General features: G+C 32.2%; 1 protein-coding gene and 1 long non-coding RNA gene across 3 annotated transcripts in view; both read right to left on the minus strand.

Annotated features, from left to right (window-relative positions):
• The window catches only part of LOC127726238 (alpha-latroinsectotoxin-Lt1a-like), a 235,827-nt gene extending 222,262 nt beyond the window's left edge, over positions 1-13,565 (minus strand). The window contains exons 1-2 of the mRNA XM_052233545.1: positions 13,511-13,565; positions 10,669-10,716 (exon numbers count right to left, since the gene is read on the minus strand). Of these exons, the coding sequence (XP_052089505.1) occupies positions 10,669-10,701 (33 nt within the window). The 5' untranslated portion in view covers positions 10,702-10,716; positions 13,511-13,565. The remainder of the gene's footprint in view (positions 1-10,668; positions 10,717-13,510) is intronic.
• On the minus strand, positions 174-4,039 carry LOC127726242 (uncharacterized). Of its 2 annotated transcripts, XR_007993416.1 has the most exons (4): positions 3,765-4,039; positions 2,737-2,807; positions 1,871-2,082; positions 174-396 (listed from the first exon to the last, which is right to left on the minus strand). It is a non-coding gene; the product is annotated as an uncharacterized LOC127726242 (long non-coding RNA). The 2 variants fall into 2 exon arrangements; XR_007993415.1 differs by lacking the exon at positions 1,871-2,082 and having other exon boundaries at positions 360-396.
• Positions 13,566-23,462: the final 9,897 nt, after the last annotated feature.

Here is a 23,462-nt window from a genome sequence, read left to right on the forward strand (position 1 = left end):
TTATGATTTGATAAAGAAAAATTTTGAAAATAGTTGTACAGAGTCAATGTTAGAGGCTTTATTTTAGTAACTTTAATCAACATTTATCTATAGTTCCATATTAATGTTATATTTTTGATATGTTTTAAAATTATTGTTATTGATAAAATACATATTCTGAAAAAAACTTTTTTCAATGTTTTATTCATGATTTCAGCGATTAAAAAATGTGGAGGAAATGTGGTCTCTGACACCTCTTCCGTCCTGATCACCAAAGAAACGTTCCCCAAGATCTCCATCATTGTCTATCACTACTCCATCATCTTCAATGTCTGGTTCATTTAATAAGATGCAAATATTGTGAAGAGTAGCAAAAGCAATGATGATCTTGCATGCTTTGCTTGGTGTCATTCTTATCTGAAACCAAAGAGTGAAAGTAATGTAGAATTATTGCCTTTTTTTCACAATAGCATGTTAATTTGGTCTTAGAAGTTGGAACTTAAACAAGAGTGCACACGCTGAAATGACTCACCTTCTTTACTTATCCTTGCTATTATGTTGATAGTCCTAAATATAAAGCTTTACTACAACTATAACATAAACTTAACATGATACAAGAAAATGAGGTCAAGGTCATATAAACCAAACAAGAAATACATGTACACCTAACTATCATTCAATACACTAAATATAGTTGACCTATTACTTATAGTTTATAAGAAACAGACTTAACCAATGAAACTAAACATTGACCAATGAACCATGGAAATGAGGTCAATGTCAGATGAACCATGCCAAGCAGACAAGTACAGGTAATGATTCTTCCATACAACAAATATAGTTGACATATTGCTTATAGTTTAAGAAAAACAGACCACAACTCAAAAACTTAACGTTGACCACTGAACCATGAAAATGAGGTCAAGGTCAGGTGACACCTGCCAGCTAGACATCTACACCTAAAAATCATTCCATACACCAAAATCAAACAAAATTTATTTTTTGATCCTTTGCATGGATCTCGACATTCCCAATTTTGCTCCAAATCCAAAATCTGAAACCAGAGTTAAAATTCAGCACACCTTATATATTCAATATTTTTTTTAAAAATCAAACAAAACATTTAATTTGGACCCTGAATTGTACCAACTTGAAAACTGGGTACAAAACCAAAAATATAAATTTATATATAGATTCTGGATATCAAAGAACCCAAACAATCCATTTTTTTGTTAAAATCAAAACTTAGTTTAATTTTGGACCCTATGGACCTCAAAGTGAACCAATTGAAAACAGGTCCAAAATTAAAAATCTAAATACATGTTTAGATTCAGCATATCAAAGAACCCAATAAATCCAATTTTTGTAAAATGAAACAAAGTTTAATTTTGGACCCTTTGGATTTTATATTATATGGACTAATTCGAAAACAGGGCCCAATATAAAAATATTAATACACAGATAGATTCAGCATATAGAACCACAAAAAAATCAGTTTCTGATGAAATCGAACAAAGTTTAATTTTGGACCCTTTTGGACCTCAATGTGGACCAATCTCAAAATATCCAAATCAATAACGCGATAAGAAAAGTTAAATATGACCAAAATTGTCAGTTGACCCCTTAAGGAGTTATTGCCCTTTAAAGACAATTTTACACAATTTATTCATCAAGTTTGCTAACATTTAAAAATCTTCTCCTCTGAAATACAGGTGAGCGATTCAGGCTCTTGAGAGCCTCTTGTTTTTTACTCAAAACTCCTGTCCTGCCTATTTTTTTCAAATTTCATCCTTGCCCCCCCCCCCCCCCATAAAAATCAAATGGTAGCTCCCTTATGTTCTATGACACTGATCATTTGCATAATAAAGAATTGATTTTTTTTATGCTTTACCTCTGAGTGTAATACATGGAACCGTCTCTTCAGCCTCACAAATGTTCTCTCAATCACACTTCTTGTTGAACAGTGGCATCTATTGTACTTTTTCTGATGATCTTGTACAGGATTCTGGTATGGTGTCATCAAAAATGGACGACAAGGATAACCACTTTCCCCAAGCAGTACACCATTTGCCATCCATCATTTTGTTCCATGTAGGTACACACCTGTACATAAAGGTTTATATTTCATTTACATCATATATTTGGTTAAAACTACCATTTGTATAATTTAAATGTATATATTCAGCTTCACGGAGGAGTTACACTATTTACCTTAAATAATATTGAGCAAGACTATTTTTCTTTATTCCTTTTTCAGTTATTGTATATCAATATTTTTTAACATAGCCACCTCTTAAAACTAATTGGTTGCTTCTTTATATATGGAATAAAAGATTTTTTAACATATAAATCCTTTACTAAAGATATGGAAATACAATTGCAATCTCATATGTATAATGTATTAGCCTTTCTTTCATTAATCCAAATTTTATTATGCTAAAATGATTAATTATATGTAAATATTAAATGATAAATTCATTATTTTGAAATGAAATTCAAATGTCCTCAGATTGGTATTTTTACACCTTTATGTGTAATGACAAAAAGGGGGAAAAAAACATTAGTAATGACAGGCAATAAAAATAGGGGGTTTATGTCCAAGAAGAAGATTTTGACTTCCCGCAGTGGTAACCAATCCAAGATAAGAGATTTTGAATATGTATTGAGAAATTAAGAAGTCTTCCTACTGTTAACATATAGTTCTTGAAAGGGAATATGACTAATAAAAGATGACCAACATGGCAATAAAATACATACTTGTGAAGTCCTGAATATGTGGGAATCATGACTGCTACCTGGCCAGTTTGCATTTATGTTTGTGAATTTACCTTCAAAATATAGAATATTATATATAATGCAAAGAAGAAAGAAATGTTGTAATAGCATAAACAGAATTATATGTAACAAATTATCTTTTATTAATTATTATATTTTTCTAATTAAGAGGTGTAGCAAGAGTTTCAAAGAGAGGATTATTTGGGATCATGCAACAGTGGACTAAAAAATAAAATTTATTTGAATTCATTTATCTAAAAGTATTGTAATGGTAATCTTAAAAGGGGGTGTCCAAACATTTTCAACTACAAGTGTATAATTGCTTCAAATTTCAAAAAACACAATGAATAACCATGATGATCTATGATAACTCAGATGTACAATGCATGTATAGACTCACAAATTATGACTCAATTATATTGTTTCAAACTAGGAAAACATGATAATAATAATTAAATCAATTGTGCTAATGCATCTTTATTTTTTTTATAGTTGATCCACATCAGAGCAATATTAAAATTATAAATTGTACTGTAGGTTAACCTAGGTTAATCTTTCTTTCTTTTGGATTAAAAGGGAAAATTTAAGAAATGTATCTGAAACAGCAGTGGCGGATCTGTGGTGGTGTTCCAGGAAACCCCCCTTTTAGGACTATCAGTGCATTTGAATGGGGACATATGGTTGGAACTCCCCTTAAATTTATCCTAGGTTGGGACCCCCCTTTTTGAAAATGGCTGGGCCCCTGATCAGAATCTTTTTCTCACTGAAGAAAAAATGACAAATAACTTCTTTTAATATTTGACTAACCAATATTTTAATTTACCTGTAATATGTAAACCATATAAAATCCTACTTTTATGTCCTAGATGAAGGTTTACACTGAAGTAAAAGTGAAAGTAATTACTATGTGAGAAACAGACTATAGGGGTCCCAGTCATACAAAAAAGTTGAAACCAGTTTATTATGTTACGAAGGTCAATGTCATATTAGATAAGAAAGAAATGTTTTACCTCTGGCATCACAAACAGCCTGCACATTGATAGAATGTACCCCTTTCCTATTCACGAACGATGGTTCATCTTCTGATGGAGCCTGGATACGGATGTGTGTCCCATCTATTGCCCCTAGCACATTTGGGAAACCACTTAGACGGTAAAAGTCTCCTCTTGTTTCATCAACATTTCTCGGCCGCTTGATAAACTCATCCCGTTTGTCACATAATGAATTCAAAACATCAGACACAATACGTGAGACAGTTCCCTTGTGCAAACCTGTAAACAGACCAAAAACAACAGCATACAATTTTGGAGATCGATAAAGTACAAAAATAAAATGTGTATTTACCGTTTGATTATATATTATTTAGAAAATCAACAAATTGAAAGTATCATTAAAAAATCAGCCAAAGATAATTATAGCAATCGATTAACACCACATTGGCAATGTTTACTTAATTTTAAATGACATATGATAAATATATAATGAAATCTTACCTATGTGTCTCCAACTACTTGCAAGAAACTGCCTGTGGCTAAAAATCTCATGGTTACCATGACTTGCTGTGGCACAGTGAGGGCATGGTTTCTCTTTGTTTTTCTTGATTCATCATTGCTAACTAGGTTGGAAATGAACATAATTCCTTCTCTACCAAATCTGAACCTTTCTCTTAATTCCTCATTGGACAAATTCAAAGAAAGGTCATCTTTGAGGCGAAAAAGCCTTTCTTTTCTCTGAGGTCGAACAGGTACTTGCATAAAGGCGGCCATATTTAACAATAACTTAGATATTTAATCGACCTCCCAGAAGTTGTTAAAGTTAACGACTCTTTAACATTACTTTTGTCGTTAAATTTTTTGAACAACAGTTAACAAATTTGTTAAATTGAACGACTCTCGAACGACACTTTAACGACTGCGTTAGCTTAACGACACTTTTGAACAACCGGGCCCTGACCTAGGACTTTTCTCATTTTTCATTCTACGCAAAGCTGTTGTCGATTCATTATAAGTTATCTCCCCCTCTAAAGATTCTTTTCAAGTATCATTTAATTTTTCAATATCAGAATCAGGTATTTCGCTATTGAGGTTTACATTATTTAAGCTCTCTGTTTTAGTATAAAGTTTTTTAGCTCACCTGGCCTAAACGGCCAAGTGAGCTTTTCTCATCACTTGGCGTCCGTCGTCCGTCGTCCGTCGTCGTCCGGCGTCGTCCGTCGTCGGCGTTAACTTTTTACATTTTGAACTTCTTCTAGAGAACCACTGAATGGAATGAAACCAAACATGGCATGAATGTTCCTTATGAGGTGCTGACCAAGTGTTGTTACTTTGTAGCCGATCCATCATCCAAGATGGCCGCCAGCGGGGGACTTAGTTTAACATAGGACCCTATGGGAAATGCATACAAATGACTTCTTTTAGAGAACCACTGAATGGAATGAAACCAAACATGGCATGAATGTTCCTTATGAGGTGCTCACCAAGTGTTGTTACTTTGTAGCCGATCCATCATCCAAGATGGCCGCCAGAGGGGGACTTAGTTTAACATAGGACCCTAGGGGAAATGCATACAAATGACTTCTTTTAGAGAACCACTGAATGGAATAAAACCAAACATGGCATGAATGTTCCTTATGAGGTGCTGACCAAGTGTTGTTACTTTGTAGCCGATCCATCATCCAAGATGGCCGCCAGCGGGGGACTTAGTTTAACATAGGACCCTATGGGAAATACATAAAAATGTCTTCTTTTAGAGAACCACTGAATGGAATGAAACCAAACATGGCATGAATGTTCCTTATGAGATGCTGACCAAGTGTTGTTACTTTACAGTCGGTCCATCATCCAAGATGGCCGCCAGCGGGGGACTTAGTTTAACATAGGACCCTATGGGAAATACATACAAATGTCTTCTTTTAGAGAACCACTGAATGGAACGAAACCAAACATGGCATGAATGTTCCTTATGAGGTTCTGACCAAGTGTTGTTACTTTGTAGCGGATCCATCATCCAAGATGGCCGCCAGCAGGGGACTTAGTTTAACATAGGACCCTATGGGAAATACATACAAATGTCTTCTTTTAGAGAACCACTGAATGGAATGAAACCAAACATGGCATGAATGTTCCTTATGAGGTGCTGACCAAGTGTTGTTACTTTGCAGTAGGTCCATCATCCTTAGTTTTACATAGGACCCTATTGGAAATACATACAAATGTCTTCTTTTAGAGTACCACTGAATCGAATGAAACCAAACATGGCATGAATGTTCCTTATGAAGTGCTGACCAAGTGTTGCTACTTTGTTGCCGATTTACTGTTCAAGATGGCCACCAGGATATTTTATTAAATAACGGGACCAATATTAATCAAAATTTGGCCTCAATCATTATTTGGGTATCTGTTATGATTTTTATCTATCTTTACATGATTTCTAAAACCAAAGTAGAGTCAGGTGAGCGACACAGGCTCTTGAGAGCCTCTAGTTTATAGTAATTTTTTGCCTCTTCTGATATTTTATCTTGTTTACAAATTGTGTCCACTTTTTCGTTAACTAGTTTGGGGATGGTTTTATTTATAAAATGTTTAGTTTCCATATTCAAAAAAAAAAGCTAGATGGCTTTTCCCCTTCTTTAGTCCATTGCATTGTTGATCTGATATAGTACCCCCTCATTTTTTCTTTCCTTATTATTCTAAAATCAGATTTGTGGTGTTCAATTTCTGTTAATATTTCCTCTGTTTAGATGCTTTCCTCTTATTTCTGAATTTTTTCTGATAACATTTTTCCTGTTTATCTCTTTCCTTCTTTTTAAAAGATGCATAGGAAATAGTTTTTCCTCTGATTTCAGTAAGTAATATTTCTAAAAAGAGTTGGTCATTTAATGTAAAGTGGATATCTAAATCATTTATTTCTTCTAAAGTTTCTCTATTATATACGTGTGATGCATATTGGTCTTTTACTTTAAGTATAGTGTCTTTTATAGTTTTGGAATATTCAATATCATGTAAAAGTGAGTTGTTAAATTTCCATAATCCTTTTCCAATTATGAAATCATTCATCCTCAGATTTAATATTATTGGGGAGTGATCTGATCTATAGCTGTTGTGAATTTGTACATCATATACATTTTGAATAAGGTCTTTGGATATTAAAAAGAAATCTAATCTTGCTTGATTTATAGGATTAGCTTTTCTCCATGTGAATTTTTTTAAGTCTTGATTGATTTCCCTAAAGGGAACTGTTAAATTATAAAATTATATTAGGTCTAGAATTTTCTCCTTAGCTTTTGGGTTATTAATATTTTGATAATTATATGTATCAAGACTTTGGTTTTGTACTAAATTATAGTTTCCAGTTATAACAACTGACTGATTGTTTAAAGTTTCTATCATTTCATATAGTATTATATAAAATTCTGGTGTATCTTTGTTTGGACCATATAAGGTTAATAGGGTCATTCTTTTTCTTCGATTTCCATATCAATTCCTAACAAATTTCCTTGATCGTCTTTTTTTACTCTATGTATCTTATACTCAAAGTTTGTTGTCAAGAAAATTGCTACCCCTCTTTGATTTGTTGCAAATGACTTAAAAATGCATTCTCCTCCCCAAAGATTTTTTATTTATATTTCATCATTTTCTGAAAATTGTGTATCTTGTAAGCAATATATATTACAGTTTTATTATTTAAGATAATCAAAAACATCTCTTCGCTTCTCTTTTGAATTAAGACCTTGACAGTTGTATGAGAGAGTTTTTATATTATTATTACTCATTTTCAAGTGATATTTCTATTTTATAACAAAACAATAATATAATAAAAAAAACTGATAGACCCATACAACTGTGTACTTTTAAAATGTGTGAATGTCAAAATATCCTTGAGATGTCTGATCTCACCTGCCATGTCTGTCATTTCCTTTTATTCGCTATTTAAAAAACAGAGGCGGATTTAGGGGGTAGGGGGCCCGCCCACCCCTAATGGAGCTACATATATGATAAATGCATATACTTTAACAACCATCAGTCCAAACGTTGGGTAACTATGGGCCCCCACCTTTTCGAATTCCTGGATCTGCACCTGAAAAATGTACCATTATTGAAGCCCCTCGTGGAGGTATCCAAATCAAATATACAGACATATACTATTAATAACCACATTAGGAGCAGTAATCACAAAGTTGACAAGTAATTTCTGCATATTTTTCATTTCTTAAGAGAATCAACATGTGTCAAAGTCAGGTCTTACTTATTTAGTTTTCCGACTTAAAGAAACATATTTCTCATTTGCATGCTGTAGTTCAAACAAGTTAGCCTCTTGTTTTATACTATATTTAGTTTTAGATAATATTGTTTTCGTTTTGATTTGTTTCGGTAAATTTCATTTTGTGTCCTTCCATTCTTATTCCGTTTCGCACTTGTAACAGGTATCCACGTTTAAGTCATTTCCCCCTTATCTATATTTTAATCAAATATCATAAAATTCAAACTTTCAAAAAGCAAAATGATCACAACTGTGCGTTCAGTTTAGTATTTTTAAAGTTTGCTTAAATATCTAAACTATTAAATTTTAAAACGAAGTGTATAATTTAAAAATTTTAATTGTTTGGTGAAATTTTCAAAATTGAAAATAAAATACAAATTTGGAATTTTGATATTTTAAAACTTCGATCAAAAATCTAAAAAACTAAAATTTGAAAACTTTTTGAAATTCTGAATTGATAAGTGTTACACGGACCGATATAGTTACAATATTGTTGTCAAGTTATTACAGATGACAATTTTTGGAATTATTATTGGTTCACTCATAGGGTCTTTGCAGCGGAAATTAAGACATTTACTATAAATCAGTTGACGGTATAATACGTATTATATTCTTCTCGTATAATTTAGGATAGCATGATACTAAACCAAACGGGAGGGATGGTGGTTGATTTTCTATGATGAAGACATAATCGTTCGATCAGTCTGGAGCAGGTATGTCAGTAACTGCAAACAGTCCTTTGTTAGATTATGTTGATCATTGTCATTTTGGTTAGTTTCTTCTGATACACATTCTAACGCCGACTCAGACGTTTGTTCAACTGGGTTTTACGGTGCATATTGATGTGTGTTTGTGTTTATTCCACATTGTCTATAGGTATTGGGCAGAGTTGAGATCCCACAAAACATGATCCCCGCCGCTTATTTGTGCCTGTCCCAAGGTAGGAACCTCTAGCCTTTGTTTGTCTTTCGTGTTTTGTTGGTTTATCTGTATCTTTCGGAATTTTGGGAGGCGTTCATTTGGCTAAACACGTATACATTTTTGGTTAAAAGCCAACTGAAGCACACCTCCGGATACGAGATTTTCTCGGTATTTTTAATTATTAAGACCAATTGGCTGACTTAGGCTGTTATTTGCTCTTTGATTGGGTAGTTGTTTCTTTGGCACATTCACCGTTTCCGTTTCCGTTCTCTTTTCTATTGTATTATTTAAACTATTTCTGTTTTATGATTGGTGTTTGTTTGAAATTGTGTGAGATAACCGAAATTGCTAAATCAATCAAAACTCTTTACATAAAGATAAAGAGATGACGTATGAATACCAATGAGACATTTATCCACCAGAGTTCGTTTGTAATGTACGTTTCGCAAATCAGTTGATCGAAAGATTGAATATACTTCGATGGCCGCTTTGATAGTAGACGTGTTGCTACATCAATATATATCCCTCATGCAATATTCTAATTCCTTATCCTGTGTTGGCTATACTTAATGTCCTATTGGTTAATCGGCTATTCAACGTCTGTTTTAGGTTTTGGATTTTAAAATATTTTGACCTCACTGTGACATTTCAGTATCACCGAAGAGACATTAATTGTCGAAATGCGCATCTGATGAAGAAAACTTGATACCGTTTATATTATCGTTATGAATCACAGTTTATGGTTAAACTCAGTAAAGATCTGTTGAAATTTATACCATTGATAGTACGTCTTTTGTAAAAATTAAGTAATAAAAAATATAGTGCCTATATTTACCCAATGAGAACTAAATATAAGTACATTTGATTTCAATAGACAATGCTGACCATTCCTATATCAGTTTCAAACTAAATAAACTAAATTACGACGAAACGGACGATGTGTCATTCCCTATTATACATTTTGGTTTTTAAATGGTCATGTCTATTTGGCCCCATCTTACTTGTTTTTATATGCAAACTCGTTCGTAATGCAATTATCTGAAATAACATTATAGTTTTCAATTCTCCAAATCTATGTATCGATATGAAATTATAAAATTAGTTTACTGGTGTTTAAATCTCGTAAATCTCATAAGAACTAAAACAAACTCATCAACGATAGCAGGTTTTTCATTGTGTACACCAGACGCGCGTTGCGTCTATTTGCCTCTTTGTAAGCAGCAATCCTCTAGCTTGGAATTTTAATAAAAAATGCAAGCTCTGGAATATTGTATCAACTGGCGGCTATACATTCTACATGGATGTGCTGCTGAATTTAACAGTACAAGGCCGTGTTGAAGCTAGTTCAAAGTCAAGTTTCAACTTAAATAATCCTGAATTCAAATACTTTCACTACAACTGTTTATAAAATGTTGATATATTCAAAACGCCTCGGTTTTTCTATACTTTGGTATAGATTGACTTGGCAGTATTTGGCACAGCATGTTCGAAATTGTGTTAAGTAATGCTCTTCAACTCTATTGATTTGGCTTTCCAACTGCATTAATTCGAGCGCCACTGAGGAGTCTGTAATAGATTTGCAGAACAAGCCACAAGAGGACTGATTGTTAAATAAACTAGCACTTTTCTTTATCAATTATTAAGTATAAGTAATGAATATATATACGTGATGCAAGGCAGTATAATGGTATCATAGCATTTCGTAGCAAGATTTGTAGTTATCAATATACTCACCAACAAAATAGGAAATGCAAACATTATGAGCATCGACCATTCTTATACCTAAAATAAAACATATTAAATTCTTCATTTAGTTGTTTCTTAATATAATTGGTAATTGCGTTAAAATCTGTTTTTTTTTATAACAAAATTACTTGGAATATTTATTTTTTTCAATTTTCTAATACGAAATGTAGATTAAAATAGCGTATATGTGAAACTGACAGAAGGATAAACAGACAACTTTTCATTACTATTCTCCTGCAATAAGTGAAAAGACAAAAACAAAGTGGTCAGTCTTAAGTAATATGATAAAAGGGAGTAACTGTAATATGTTTTATTATGATCAATAGTTGATTGGATCGATGAACAGTAATACCGTGCATCCAAAAATATTATCTAGCAACACTCATGTACGGAGGCCATTATAAAAATAAGGAGATGTGGTATGATTGCCAACGAGACATCTATCCACTAAAGTTCAAATGAAGTGTATGTAAGCTAGTATATGTAACCGTGCGGCCTTCATCAATGAGAAAAACCCATACCGTATAAGCGGTTATAAAAGGCTCCGACATGAAAAGTATGAAACAATCCAATTGAGAACACTGACGGCCTAATTTCTAACAAAACAATTTGCGAAAAACTAATATAACAGGCATAAACCAACGACAACGACTGAACAACAGGTTTCTGACGTTGGACAGGCACATAGAGAATTTTACGCCGTTTAATATGTTATTGGGCGCTCTACCCTCCCCTTACCTTGGACAGTGGTGTAACAGCACAACTTAAAACACACTATACAAATCAGTTGAAAAAGACTCCACTCATTAGATCGTTACAAAGACAAACACCAAACAAAAACAAAGACAAAGACAGGGCGTGGCAGGGTATATATCCAAACCTCATCCCTAACAACAAAAAGACCGTAAGTACAGACCTGAGAGTACTTACAGTTACTGACAGCTATTTCAAAGCCAATAATAACAAATAAAAAATGAATATATATCTAAGACTAGAATATCAATCAGTACACATCCAACATCCAATTGATTTAGTGAAAAGACGTCATCAACACTCCGAGAAAAATATGACCTTGTGCAATGCCAAAATATAGATATCCACCGATTGTAGTACCGTGAAAGTACATATATGTAATATTTAGTATTGTTTTAATTTACTGATAACTAAACCAATTTAAAGGATTCATAAGTTTACCCGGATCGTATCTAAATTCTCAGGATCGGTTAACAACATCACCGTAAAATTCAGAATGTGCTTTTTCGGTTGAAAAAAGTTTTTTACAGGAACAGCCGAACTTGCAAACCAAACTATCGTGAATAAGGATGGATTTAGTAAACATTGTCAACATATAATTCAATTTTATCTACCCTTTTAGTTGGTTGATTAATTTGTGACTCATCCAAAATTCCAAATTATATTTGTTTATTCTTCTCTCTCATGTGATGTGGCATTAAAACTGTAAATATCTACTCAACAAAAATAAATTAAAGATGGTAATTTAGATACATTTTCAAAATCAAAATTAATGGATTAACACGAGTTACAGGTTGATCACTTTATCTATGAAAAATAACTAAAGATAAATAATAGTTGACCATCTCAACTTTCTATTTCTTTTCTTTTAATTAAACGACAAAATCTCAAACTGAATGGTGAATAGGCAAAGCATGAATAGATATTAATTTGGAATGTTATTGTATAATTGAATGATGAGTTCGGATTATAGATCATCTCTGTGATGAAATTAAAAAATGAAAAATAACAACAAGAAAACAAATTGTGTGAATCATTTCATATTGTCTATGACATGTATATTGGTTTTACTTGTACTTTTGGTTTATTATTTATAATAGCGTTATTCTAACGTTTATTGCTTTTTTTGTTTTTATTGTTAATTCTTTTATGTACTTTTAGTTAGTTCACTGGTTAAGAATAAAAGAAAAAAAGGTTGAGATAAAAAAAAGTTTAGTCAAACCTCATGCCCACTCCATTTTCTGACGACTTGATTACCTTAGGAATACAAATAATCAGGATGTTTAAAGGTTTATTGGGTTAAGAGGTTAATAATTAAAATTCGATACAAGAAAACAAAAATCTAACCAAGTCAGTAAAGCGATTTTAATCCATAAACATGTCATACGAATCCAATAAAATCTATCAATGAAATAATGTAAGACATTGTAAAATTAACATTATGTATTCTTTTTTTATTATGTTTTATTCCCTTTACGTCCAGTAGCTCATTAAAAGGCACTATCATCTGGGCAAAGGCAGTACAACGGTTGTGCAATAAAATTTTATTTAATTGTTAAAAAAAAAAAAAAACACATTACATTAGCTGATATCAACATTCACAGAATGACATTATTTCTTCTGTTGTTGTCTCATCGGATTTGGGAATTCAAATTTCATACACCCACACAAAAATATGCACTTTACCAGGAAGGTAATTGTCCGGAAATTTAAATCATTCAACTGAAATCTAATTATAAATTATCCATGAAGTTCTTCGAATTGGTATGATAGCCATCTTTAATATTCGGCAGAGGGTCAAATTTGCATTATCTTAATCAAAGTCAAAACTGTTTGTTCACCCTAACTAACTTTCTTTAATAGTTGCACGTTAAAAAAATGAAATATATCTATACATCTACATATTTCTTCTCATAACAAGTAAAGGATTGTTGTGACCTTCACTAAATGAAAATCTACTTTGAAAATTTTTCTGAATTCTACACCAACAGACAAACGATTTCAGATGCAAAATACAATGAGAAACATATATTTTAGATCTAAAGTATCCATCAGAATGTTTTCTTGATATACTTACGCATCGAATTATATCCATATTGTCACAAACCATTATACAAAATGTGTGAAATCATGTGTATAATACATTTCACAGTCTAATACACTTGGTGTGTAGAACTTTAAATTAACTTTAAAGAATTACAAATATGCTTTGGACGACAGGTACATATATACTAAGGGTTTTCTCATTGGTATTTAATGATCAAGGACATAACATTATCTTTTTGTGGTTTGCTATATTGTGTATACTGATAACATGTATATTTTTTTTATTATCATTTCAATCAATGTTACTATACTGATGTTTTAGAAGAATAGTTTTGACTTGTCCTCATAAATTTATTTGTTAAAAAGTAAATGAAAAATAAAGAAACTAAAAGTATAACAAAAATGTAAAAACAGGAAATATATCAGAAGATGATGTGAAACATAACTTTACAAAACATGATATGATATTTTATTCAGGATAACATCGACTTCGACGATAAACAATGCTAGCACATATCTAACTAATTGCAAAGTTTTTTTTTTTTAAATCCCAGAGGGTTCAAAAGACATGTATAATATCTAAAATAGTAAAAAGTCAAATCCTCAACACAAATGTGAACAAACATGGCCCTTTATGCTCAAACCAAACTACAATTGAAAAAAATATCCATATATTGCCCTTTTATACTAGTATAACCAAGAATTCAAAATTGCAGTGGTTTCAATACAGAATAATACATCGAATTTTAGGCACGAATGAACCTCTCTTTAAAATAAAAATTAAAGATGCAAACAAGTGTAGTTTTGGGTGTGGACGGGTCGAAACAATAGAACATATATTCTGGACTTGTCCGTATATATCAAAATTATAGGAAGACCTTAACTCCTGGATATTTGAAAAGATAGAAATAGAACTAACTTTGAATATTGATTTGGTTTTATTTGGTATTCTAACAAAAACCGATAAAAATGACATAAGAAACTTAAACATTCTACATTTATAGAAGTAAATTATCATTGGAACAAACCAATATGATAGCACTAAACAATTATTTAAAACAAAACTTATTTTAAATAGAAAAAAATATATCTTATATAAAGGGCAGAGAACTGCTGGAACCCCATGACTCCTTAATTTTCATAAAAGCAAAGATAAACAATAGACACCATATATATTGTGTGTATTCTATATCCAAGCAGATTTTGTCTTGCAATCATTTTCTGCAATGTACCAAACTATTTCATCTGTGTCTATTTAATATGTTGTATATCTTCTGTTTATATATTATAATTATTTTGCATAAAATGTGTATAAATTATTATTATGTTCATGTGCAATAAAAAGGAAATTCATTATAAAAAAAACTAATTGCAAATACTTTTGATTCGTACTTCTCCCTACAGCTTTTGGAATGCTATATAGTGCTTGGGGTCACCTTTTGTGTAGCCAGTCTTTGGTCACACGATATTCCATTATAATTCTATTAAATTCTCGGCATTTTTCCTTTATACTGTCAGGTTTTCGGACGATACTGTCATGTATTTGGCATCGTTTTTGTAATGTGTTTCTGCCAATGAAAACAATTGAACTTGGGATAAGCACATGCCTGATCTAATTGAAATCATCATAAAAGGTTGGTCGTCTGTGTAGTGTATGATATAGCAAGATTTAATATGACATATATAGCATGATGTGAAGGGTCAATCCAAGTTTAAATGTGCACAGTGATAGCGCCAATTTCCAGAAAATATTTATTTTTTCTTGGAGAAGGAAAATATACACAATTTGTGGAGGCTACTTGAGATTCAAGTATGACCTATTTTTTATAAGCAGTGGAAAAATATTTTTCGTTTGGAGTGTAGATAATATGAGCTAAAATCGATGAAATACAAAAGTTCATAAGTGCGCTGACAATACGAGTATAAAGATAAGTGTGTTTAAAACTGGAACTTTTTAGTAAAGACAACAAACGTTCTGTGAACTGAATTTAAGTCATGTGAAGTATCTTGAAAATATGGACACTTCACAGCTGTCATCTGGTATATCGCAAACAACAATCGTGAAAGGATAAATGACCAGGCATTTTGGTCGCATCGTGAGACTGTATATGTTTTCCTGATATTTGAGAGGAGTATGGTGACCTATAAATGCTTACATCTACGGTTACGTGTTTGGGTAACCGGTGGATAGTTGTCTCATTGGCACTCATACAACATCATTTTATTTTATCATAGAAAACAAAATTTCATTTAACATCGATTTACTTCCTCGATTGAGCGATATCATAATAGGAACATGATTTGTATGAGTATAATAGCCTACCGCCTCTTTTTCTACAAAACCTTTAAAAGACACAGATAAAATCATAATTAAATTATTTATATTTATATAGAAGTAGTACATGTACGTCCATGATCATTCGCAGAGAAAAAAAACAACATTTTTAATAAGATATATTACCAACATTAGGTATGTGTCTGTACCTAGTCACCCTTAATAAAACAGTAATAAATTAATGTTACATCGTTTACACGTAATCTTTAATGTTTATGAGTAAATTGTGATTGTTATATTCACATAGGTATTGGCTTGCTACATATACACAAACAATTGTTTTTCTTCAAACAATCAAAATATTTTCCACATGATACGTAAGAAATTTACATTAATTAGATTATTGTTATACAATGTGGATTATATTTGGGTCGCCTCATCCGCAGTTGAACTCCCAAAGTTGAGCAATGTATTTATTATAATTAATTGAAATAATTGCATATTTCATAAAATTGGTCTTTGAAAATATGAGCAAACTTTTCATTAGATTGAAACTTCTAAGTTGACTTGTTTGCGAAGTAATATAATAAGTTTGTTTATTTTTTTTTCATAATACAATTAACTTTATTGCGTTATTGTCATAAAGGTTTGAACGTTGGAACAGTGAAATAGCTTATAATTAATTATGATATAAAAAAAAAATCAACGTCTGATTTTTCTTATTATTTCTACGAATGTGTAAACACTAAACAGAAAACTTTGTTGCTGATCAGAAAAAAGTTTCTTTTTGCATAGTTTACTATAGGAGACAAATTGGAAATATTTTTGCTTGCACCCTAATCTCCTTACATTGATATACAAAATATATAAACACAGTGGTGGTCTACATAAGAAAATGCCTGTACCAAGTCATAGTATGTATAGTATGTGAAATGTACTACTGAATATTATCTTTCTATCAAGGGACACTTTCTATATTTATTTTACTCTCTTACTGTACACTTGGTGTATACATGTATTTAAGTTTGTGTTTCGATTTTCTGTCGGTATAGTTATGTAAAGTATATGCTACATTCATTCACCAAAAAGACATCATTAGACATATCACGAATAGCTGGATTTTCATGACTTTTGGACTGATGGATCAACACATTTATTTATTGGTCCTAGTTTTCCCCCAAAACATTTTGCATAGACAATGATATCGCTTCAATAAGTGCGAAACTTATTTTTCACTTTATACCCATTTGCGTCGTGAATATTTATGTTGTAGAAAGTACATTTTTCTTGAGCAAATATATTAATTTTCAGTTCTTACCAGACCAAGTCTTTCGATTTCACCCCCCCCCCCATCCACCGAAAGTCAAATGGTCGTCGTCCCCTTATGAGCTTCCAAGTAGTGTCGTGCCGAAAACAAAGCAAGTGTATATTTTTCTTACATCGATCTCATATTGGTTTTTTTTATATACTACTGCTTGAATGCATGGCTACATTAATAGATATTAAGATGGCAACACAAAATGGCAAAAAAATCAAGCGTATTTTCCACCTTTAAATGAACTAATAGGTACATCGATAATACTCATAAAAAAAATACTGTTTGTGGATCTTTACACATATTTATTGAAAGTTTGAGAAATACTCTGATTTAACAATTGTATTTACAAATCTCATCGTTTGATATATCACACTACCTGAATCTCCAGTAATATGCATATGGGTCGTTGCAGGGTTAAAAAGTCACATCAAAGTCATGGTATCAATAACTATATCGTTAACTTCGGATGGCAATTTAAGTTCTGTATCATTATATATTCATATGAAAAAAAAAATAAAAAATGTCATTTCGTGTAGATTTTTCTACTTGGTACCTATTTCCCGCGTTAATGTACGATGCAGTTGAAGCAACCAAGCAATTAAGATTATTCATTTGTAAACGATACTTCTATCTTTTCATTCATTTGGTCATTAACGTATCTATATAAAATTATTATAGCTAATAATAAAAATGTCGAAAGAGATTTGTTCATGCTGAAAGTTCCAAAAAAGTAACTCAACAGAAATACCAAACTCCAGGGAAAATTAAAACCTGAAAGTCTCTTAAAAAATAGCAAAATCAAATACATAGCGAAGATGATGATGGGTGGCTGTTTAACGAACAGCAGCAAATTAAATTCATAGATATATATATGTAAAGTTAAGACGTGAACATGTTCTTGCATTATTCATTACATGAATGTATCAAAAAAGAGGGATGAAAGATACCAGAGGGACAGTCAAACTCATAGATCGAAAACAAACTGACAACGCCATGGCCAAAAATAAAAAGACAAACAGACAAATAATAGTACAGATGACACAACATAGAAAACTAAAGACTAAGCAACACGAACCCCACCAAAAACTTGGGGTGATCTCAGGTGCTCCGGAAGGGTAAGCAGATCCTGCTCCACATGTGGCACCCGTCGTGTTGAAGATTGAAGTTAAAACTATTAAAAAAAGACACCTTACATTTGTGCATGTTCGAACTAAGAAACCATACAAAAATGTAATTTGATAGAAACAGATAACTGACATGTAGCAGTTACATTGACTTTTAGTCCATATATAGATATAAGTGTAAAATAAATGTAGCATTGCCAATAAATCTTGTTATAATTAGACTTCTTAAGTAGTGCAAATGTCAGTAGTATAAAGAGGAAATTACTGTAAAGGTGTAAAACCACAAGTTAATCCAATCAACATGAACAATATGTTGTGAAAGTAGTCCTATATTGACAAAACATAGGACCTTTGATATTGCTGTTAAAAAATGCGCATACCCAAACATTTGTACAACTAAAACGTTTGCATTTCGAGTTCAGAAAAAAGTGAAATAGCAAAAATACCGAGCTCCAAGGAAAATTTAAAACGGAAAGTCTTTTGTCAAATTGGAAATTCAAAAGCTCACACACATCAAACGAATGGAAAATAACTGTCATATTCCTGACTTGGTACAGGCATTTCAATATGTAAAAAATGGTGGACTAAACCTGGCTTTATAGCTAGCTAATCCTCTCGCTTGTATCACAGTCATTTAGAATTTCATTTTATCGACGACCATGTGTGAGAAAAACAGAGACATAATAGGTAAAATTGTCAAAAATTGGGTTACAGCAGTCAACATTGTGTTATGATCTTAATCACTATATAAAAAAAACCTATTTCAACAAAAAAAAAACAAAAATACGAGACATTCTTCGACATAACCCTGGTTTGTCAATTTCTGGTCAGACACTGGTGACGTTTTATAAAGCATGAGTAGCAACTGCAAGATATTGAATACCGAGTAAGTTAGGAAATATATCCCATATGCAGGTGAAGTTGGTATATTGCTGCTCAGGTGGGAGAAATTTATAATTTAAAAAATAAAATCGGCTCGTTCATCATAGATTCTTGTACATGTGCTGAGATGACCGCTTATGTTAAATTCGAGGTAAAAGTCTAAAATTGAGGCAGAGAAAGCCGTGTCTGTTGTTTCATTAATTTCAAGTTCTGGTGATATTTTAAAGGAACCTAATCAGAAAAAGTTTGGATTATAAACGAAAAGAACATCATCAATATATCTGAATGTGAAATTGATGAAGTGGCTTCTTTGATTTTTTTTTTGACAAGTGTCTGAAGGAACTTCGAAAATAAGATGAGGCCGACAAGGAGAAGCGCACAGTTCGTTCCTATAGGAATGCCGATAATCTGTTAAAAATTCTACCTCCAAATTCATCAAATATGTTGTCAATAAGACACACCAGCATACTGATCACTTGTTCCTCAGATTTATCTGACCAGAATTGCAAGTTTTATGGCAGATGTGGATGTTGTACGGTATTCAGAATACTACCAGTATATTACTTACTGAACGTTATCTGCTTTGCATTGATTGAATGTTGGCACATTGCATAGTTCTACATTTTGTACTTTAACAATCAGAATGCAAATAGTTAAATGAATTTTGACTTATAATATATGTCTAATGCAGTTAGCCCGTTGAACTTTACTTCGCTGCATTAAGAGCAGAGAGAATATTATTATATATTTTTCTACTTACAAAAGATGCGGAAAATGAATTGCTTGCCACACTTTATTACATTTGTATTTTGAATTTTTGACGGAAATGGTCATTTTGATCGTAATATAAAGTAAAAAAGTCTGAAGAATAAATCCTTTAGTCATGTTAAGTTGTTAAATCATTTTTACGACTGATTGACTGCAGTAACGTCGGTACTATGCCGACAAGTACCTTACAGTCAATTTTGTTAAATAGCTTTTCAGACCTTTTAGTTAAATGTTGATGTTTACATAACAACTAATATAAAAAGTAGATGTGGTATGATTGCCAATCAGATAACTCTCAACAATAGACAAATGACACAGAAATTAATAACTATAGGTCACCGTACGGCCTTCAACAATGAGCAAAGCCCATACCGCATAGTCAGCGATAAAAGCCCCGAAATGACAAATGTAAAACAATTTAAACGAGAAATCTAACGGCCTAATTTATGAACAAAATAATGAACGAAAAACAAATAAGTAGTACAGCAACAAACGATGATCACTGAAATACTTGTTCCTGACTTGGGACAGGCACATACAGAATGAAGCGGGGTTAAACTAGTTTGTTGGCGCCAAACCCTCCCCCTAAACTGGGACAGTGGTGTAACGGCACAACATAAAGACAAACTATGCAAAACAATAAACGAAAAACAAATATGGAAAACAGCAAAAAACGACAACTACTCATCGATTACAGGCTCCTGACTTGGGACAGGCACATATATAATGTGGCGGGATTAAACTAGTTTGAAAGCGCCAACCCTCACCCTAACCTGGGACAGTGGTGTAACAGTAGAGCATAAAAACAAACTATAAAAATCAGTTAAAAAAGGCTTAACTCATCAAAAGGATACAAATAGAAATACATCTATAAAAAACACAAAATGGACGTGAACGGGTACTTGTACACCCCACCAACAAAAAGACACTAAGTACAGATCTGAGAGTACTCACAGTTGCAGACAGCTAGTTCAAAGTCAATAACAACTAATAAACAAATTATGTATCTAAGACAAGATTATCAATCAGTACACATCCAACATCCAATGGATTTAGTGTAAAGACGCCATAAACTGTCAGAGAAAAAAACACGACCTTGTGCAATGCCAAGATACAGGTATCGACAGATTGTAGAGCCATGAATATGCATATGTATATAACAATAATATTTAGTTTGCTTTTTATTTACTGATAACAAAATCAATATTAATACCAATAAAAACAATATTCAAAGATCTAATTACAGTGTTGAATTGGTAACCTTTCAGAACAAATATAAAAAAAAAGATGTGATATGATTATCAACGAGACAACTCTTCACAAGAGACCAAATGACACAGAAATTAACAACTATAGGTCACCGTACGGCCTTCAACAATGAGCAAAGCCCATACCGCAAAGTCAGCTATAAAAGGCCCCGAAATGACAATGTAAAATAATTCAAACGAGAAAACTAATGTCCTAATTTATATGTACAAAAAATGAACGAAAAACAAATATGTAACACATAAACAAACGACAACCACTGAATAACAGGCTCCTGACTTGGGACAGGCACATACATACATAATGTGGCGGGGTTAAACATGTTAGCGGGATCCCAACCCTCCCCTAACCTGGAACAGTGGTGTAACAGCACAACATAAGAACGAACTATAAAAATCAGTTGAAAGAGGCTTAACTCATCAGATGGATAAATATACAAATACTACAAACACAAGTGGACGTGGCCGGGTAAGTTTATTTTAAAGGTCGATAAGTTTACCAGGATCGTTTCTAAATTTCCGGGCACGGTAAACAACATCTCCGTAAAAATGAGGATGTGCTATCCCGTTTGAAATACAAGTACTACAGGTACAACCAAACTTCAAAAGACTGAATGTTGCCCTCTAGATGTCTTTTGACTGCTTGTATCGTTTGGTTGCTCTCTCAGTGACATTATATGTCACATGTCTTTTTATAAATAAATTCTATGTTTCCGTAATCACCGTAAAGTGTCAGTATCAAGGATGTTTTACAGACATATTATTTTTTACATAGTGTGCTAGTGACCTAATACGACATACACAAATGTCAGAGCGAAGCACTTGTTTCTGGGAAAAAATTGGAAGGTTCAGTCGAGACTACCTAAAATAGCTATTTACTAATTTCGTCCGTCCAAAGCACTTTTCCAAATATGTCTTCATCAGGAACACTCAAACTCAAAGATTTGAAAGTGTTATTTTTATACATTAGCATCAAATTGTTTTGTGTGAGAATTAAAGGGGCATTAACTACGAGAAATAAAAAAAAATGATTTTGTTTTTTTCAATCATTATTGAATGTGATTTTTTATGACCATCGGTAGTCTTCGGAGGTCATCTCGATTGTTAATAAGATGACGTCTAGACAAAAATACACAGGAACTGTTGATACATATTATCGAGTCCATGCATTATTTTTGTTTATTTAAGACTTTTTGTAATTAAGATATACGTTTAGTATGTTATAAATCAAATATGAGAATTTGAGTCAAATCGGAGAACATGAATTTGACAGCTAATGTCCCTTTAATGTGTGTAGACACCAACGGCATCATACTTTTGAAGTCTGGAAGAAATGGAAGGTTATACAATGAATCATAAAATTATGTAACAAGATTGAACAGTGTGTAATTAATAATATAGTACTTACCGAAAAATTATGGAATACAATCATTGTGATCATCGGCAGTACTTATATCTAATATGTATAGCCATGAATGTGCATATGTATATAACAATAATATTTAGTTTGATTTTAATTTACTGATAAGTCTTGAATTTACTGATAAGTCTTGAATTTACGGAAAGACTGCAAATGACTTAATAACTAATGGTTCAGTTTTTTAAGAGTTGTTTAGATCATAATGACCGTTTCAGATCTAAATTGGTTTACTGGTGTTAGTTTGAAATATCATCTTTCTCAACAATCGGCTTAAAGAAGAATCTCCTTAAATTTGTATCCCAGACATAAGTAAAATTATCGTGTTTTCGAAAATAATTCATTGCATTCAATAATTTGTCCTTTTGGTTTCATAGCTGCAATAAGTGTCTCATCTTAATTTACCAAAAAAGTTATAAAAGATATAATACGAAAATATTCAATAGTTACATATGAGATAACTGTTAACAAAAGATGAATTTGGACTACTTACTATTTAACTTAACTTAAATTTGTTTTTCGTAAATTAAAATGAAACCCTTTCAAGTGCATCATCATAGGTTTAAATTAAGATTGTGAACGTTCACTTAAATTTAGCAAACCGTGACTGAACATATGGCTGGGAAGAATAAGGTCGACAGGCGTAGGAATAATATGATTTTTTTACTTGTCGCAAAACACATTAAGCCCCTTTTGATATATATATAGGATTTCATTATTCGCTGAACTTTAGACACACTGATTATCCGTTCCGTTGTTGAAAAAAAGGAAAAAAAAAATATCAAGAGGATAATCATAAGAAACACAGATACCACTATTTATTAAGCAAACAGTCAACAAAAGACTACACCGACATGTAAACACGAACACTATCTAACATCGGGGTTGATCATATGTGATCAGGAAGTGTACAGATGGGTGCAGTCCTAACATT

Source organism: Mytilus californianus, unplaced genomic scaffold (assembly GCF_021869535.1).
Source record: "Mytilus californianus isolate M0D057914Y unplaced genomic scaffold, xbMytCali1.0.p SCAF_17, whole genome shotgun sequence".
Taxonomy (NCBI): domain Eukaryota; kingdom Metazoa; phylum Mollusca; class Bivalvia; order Mytilida; family Mytilidae; genus Mytilus; species Mytilus californianus.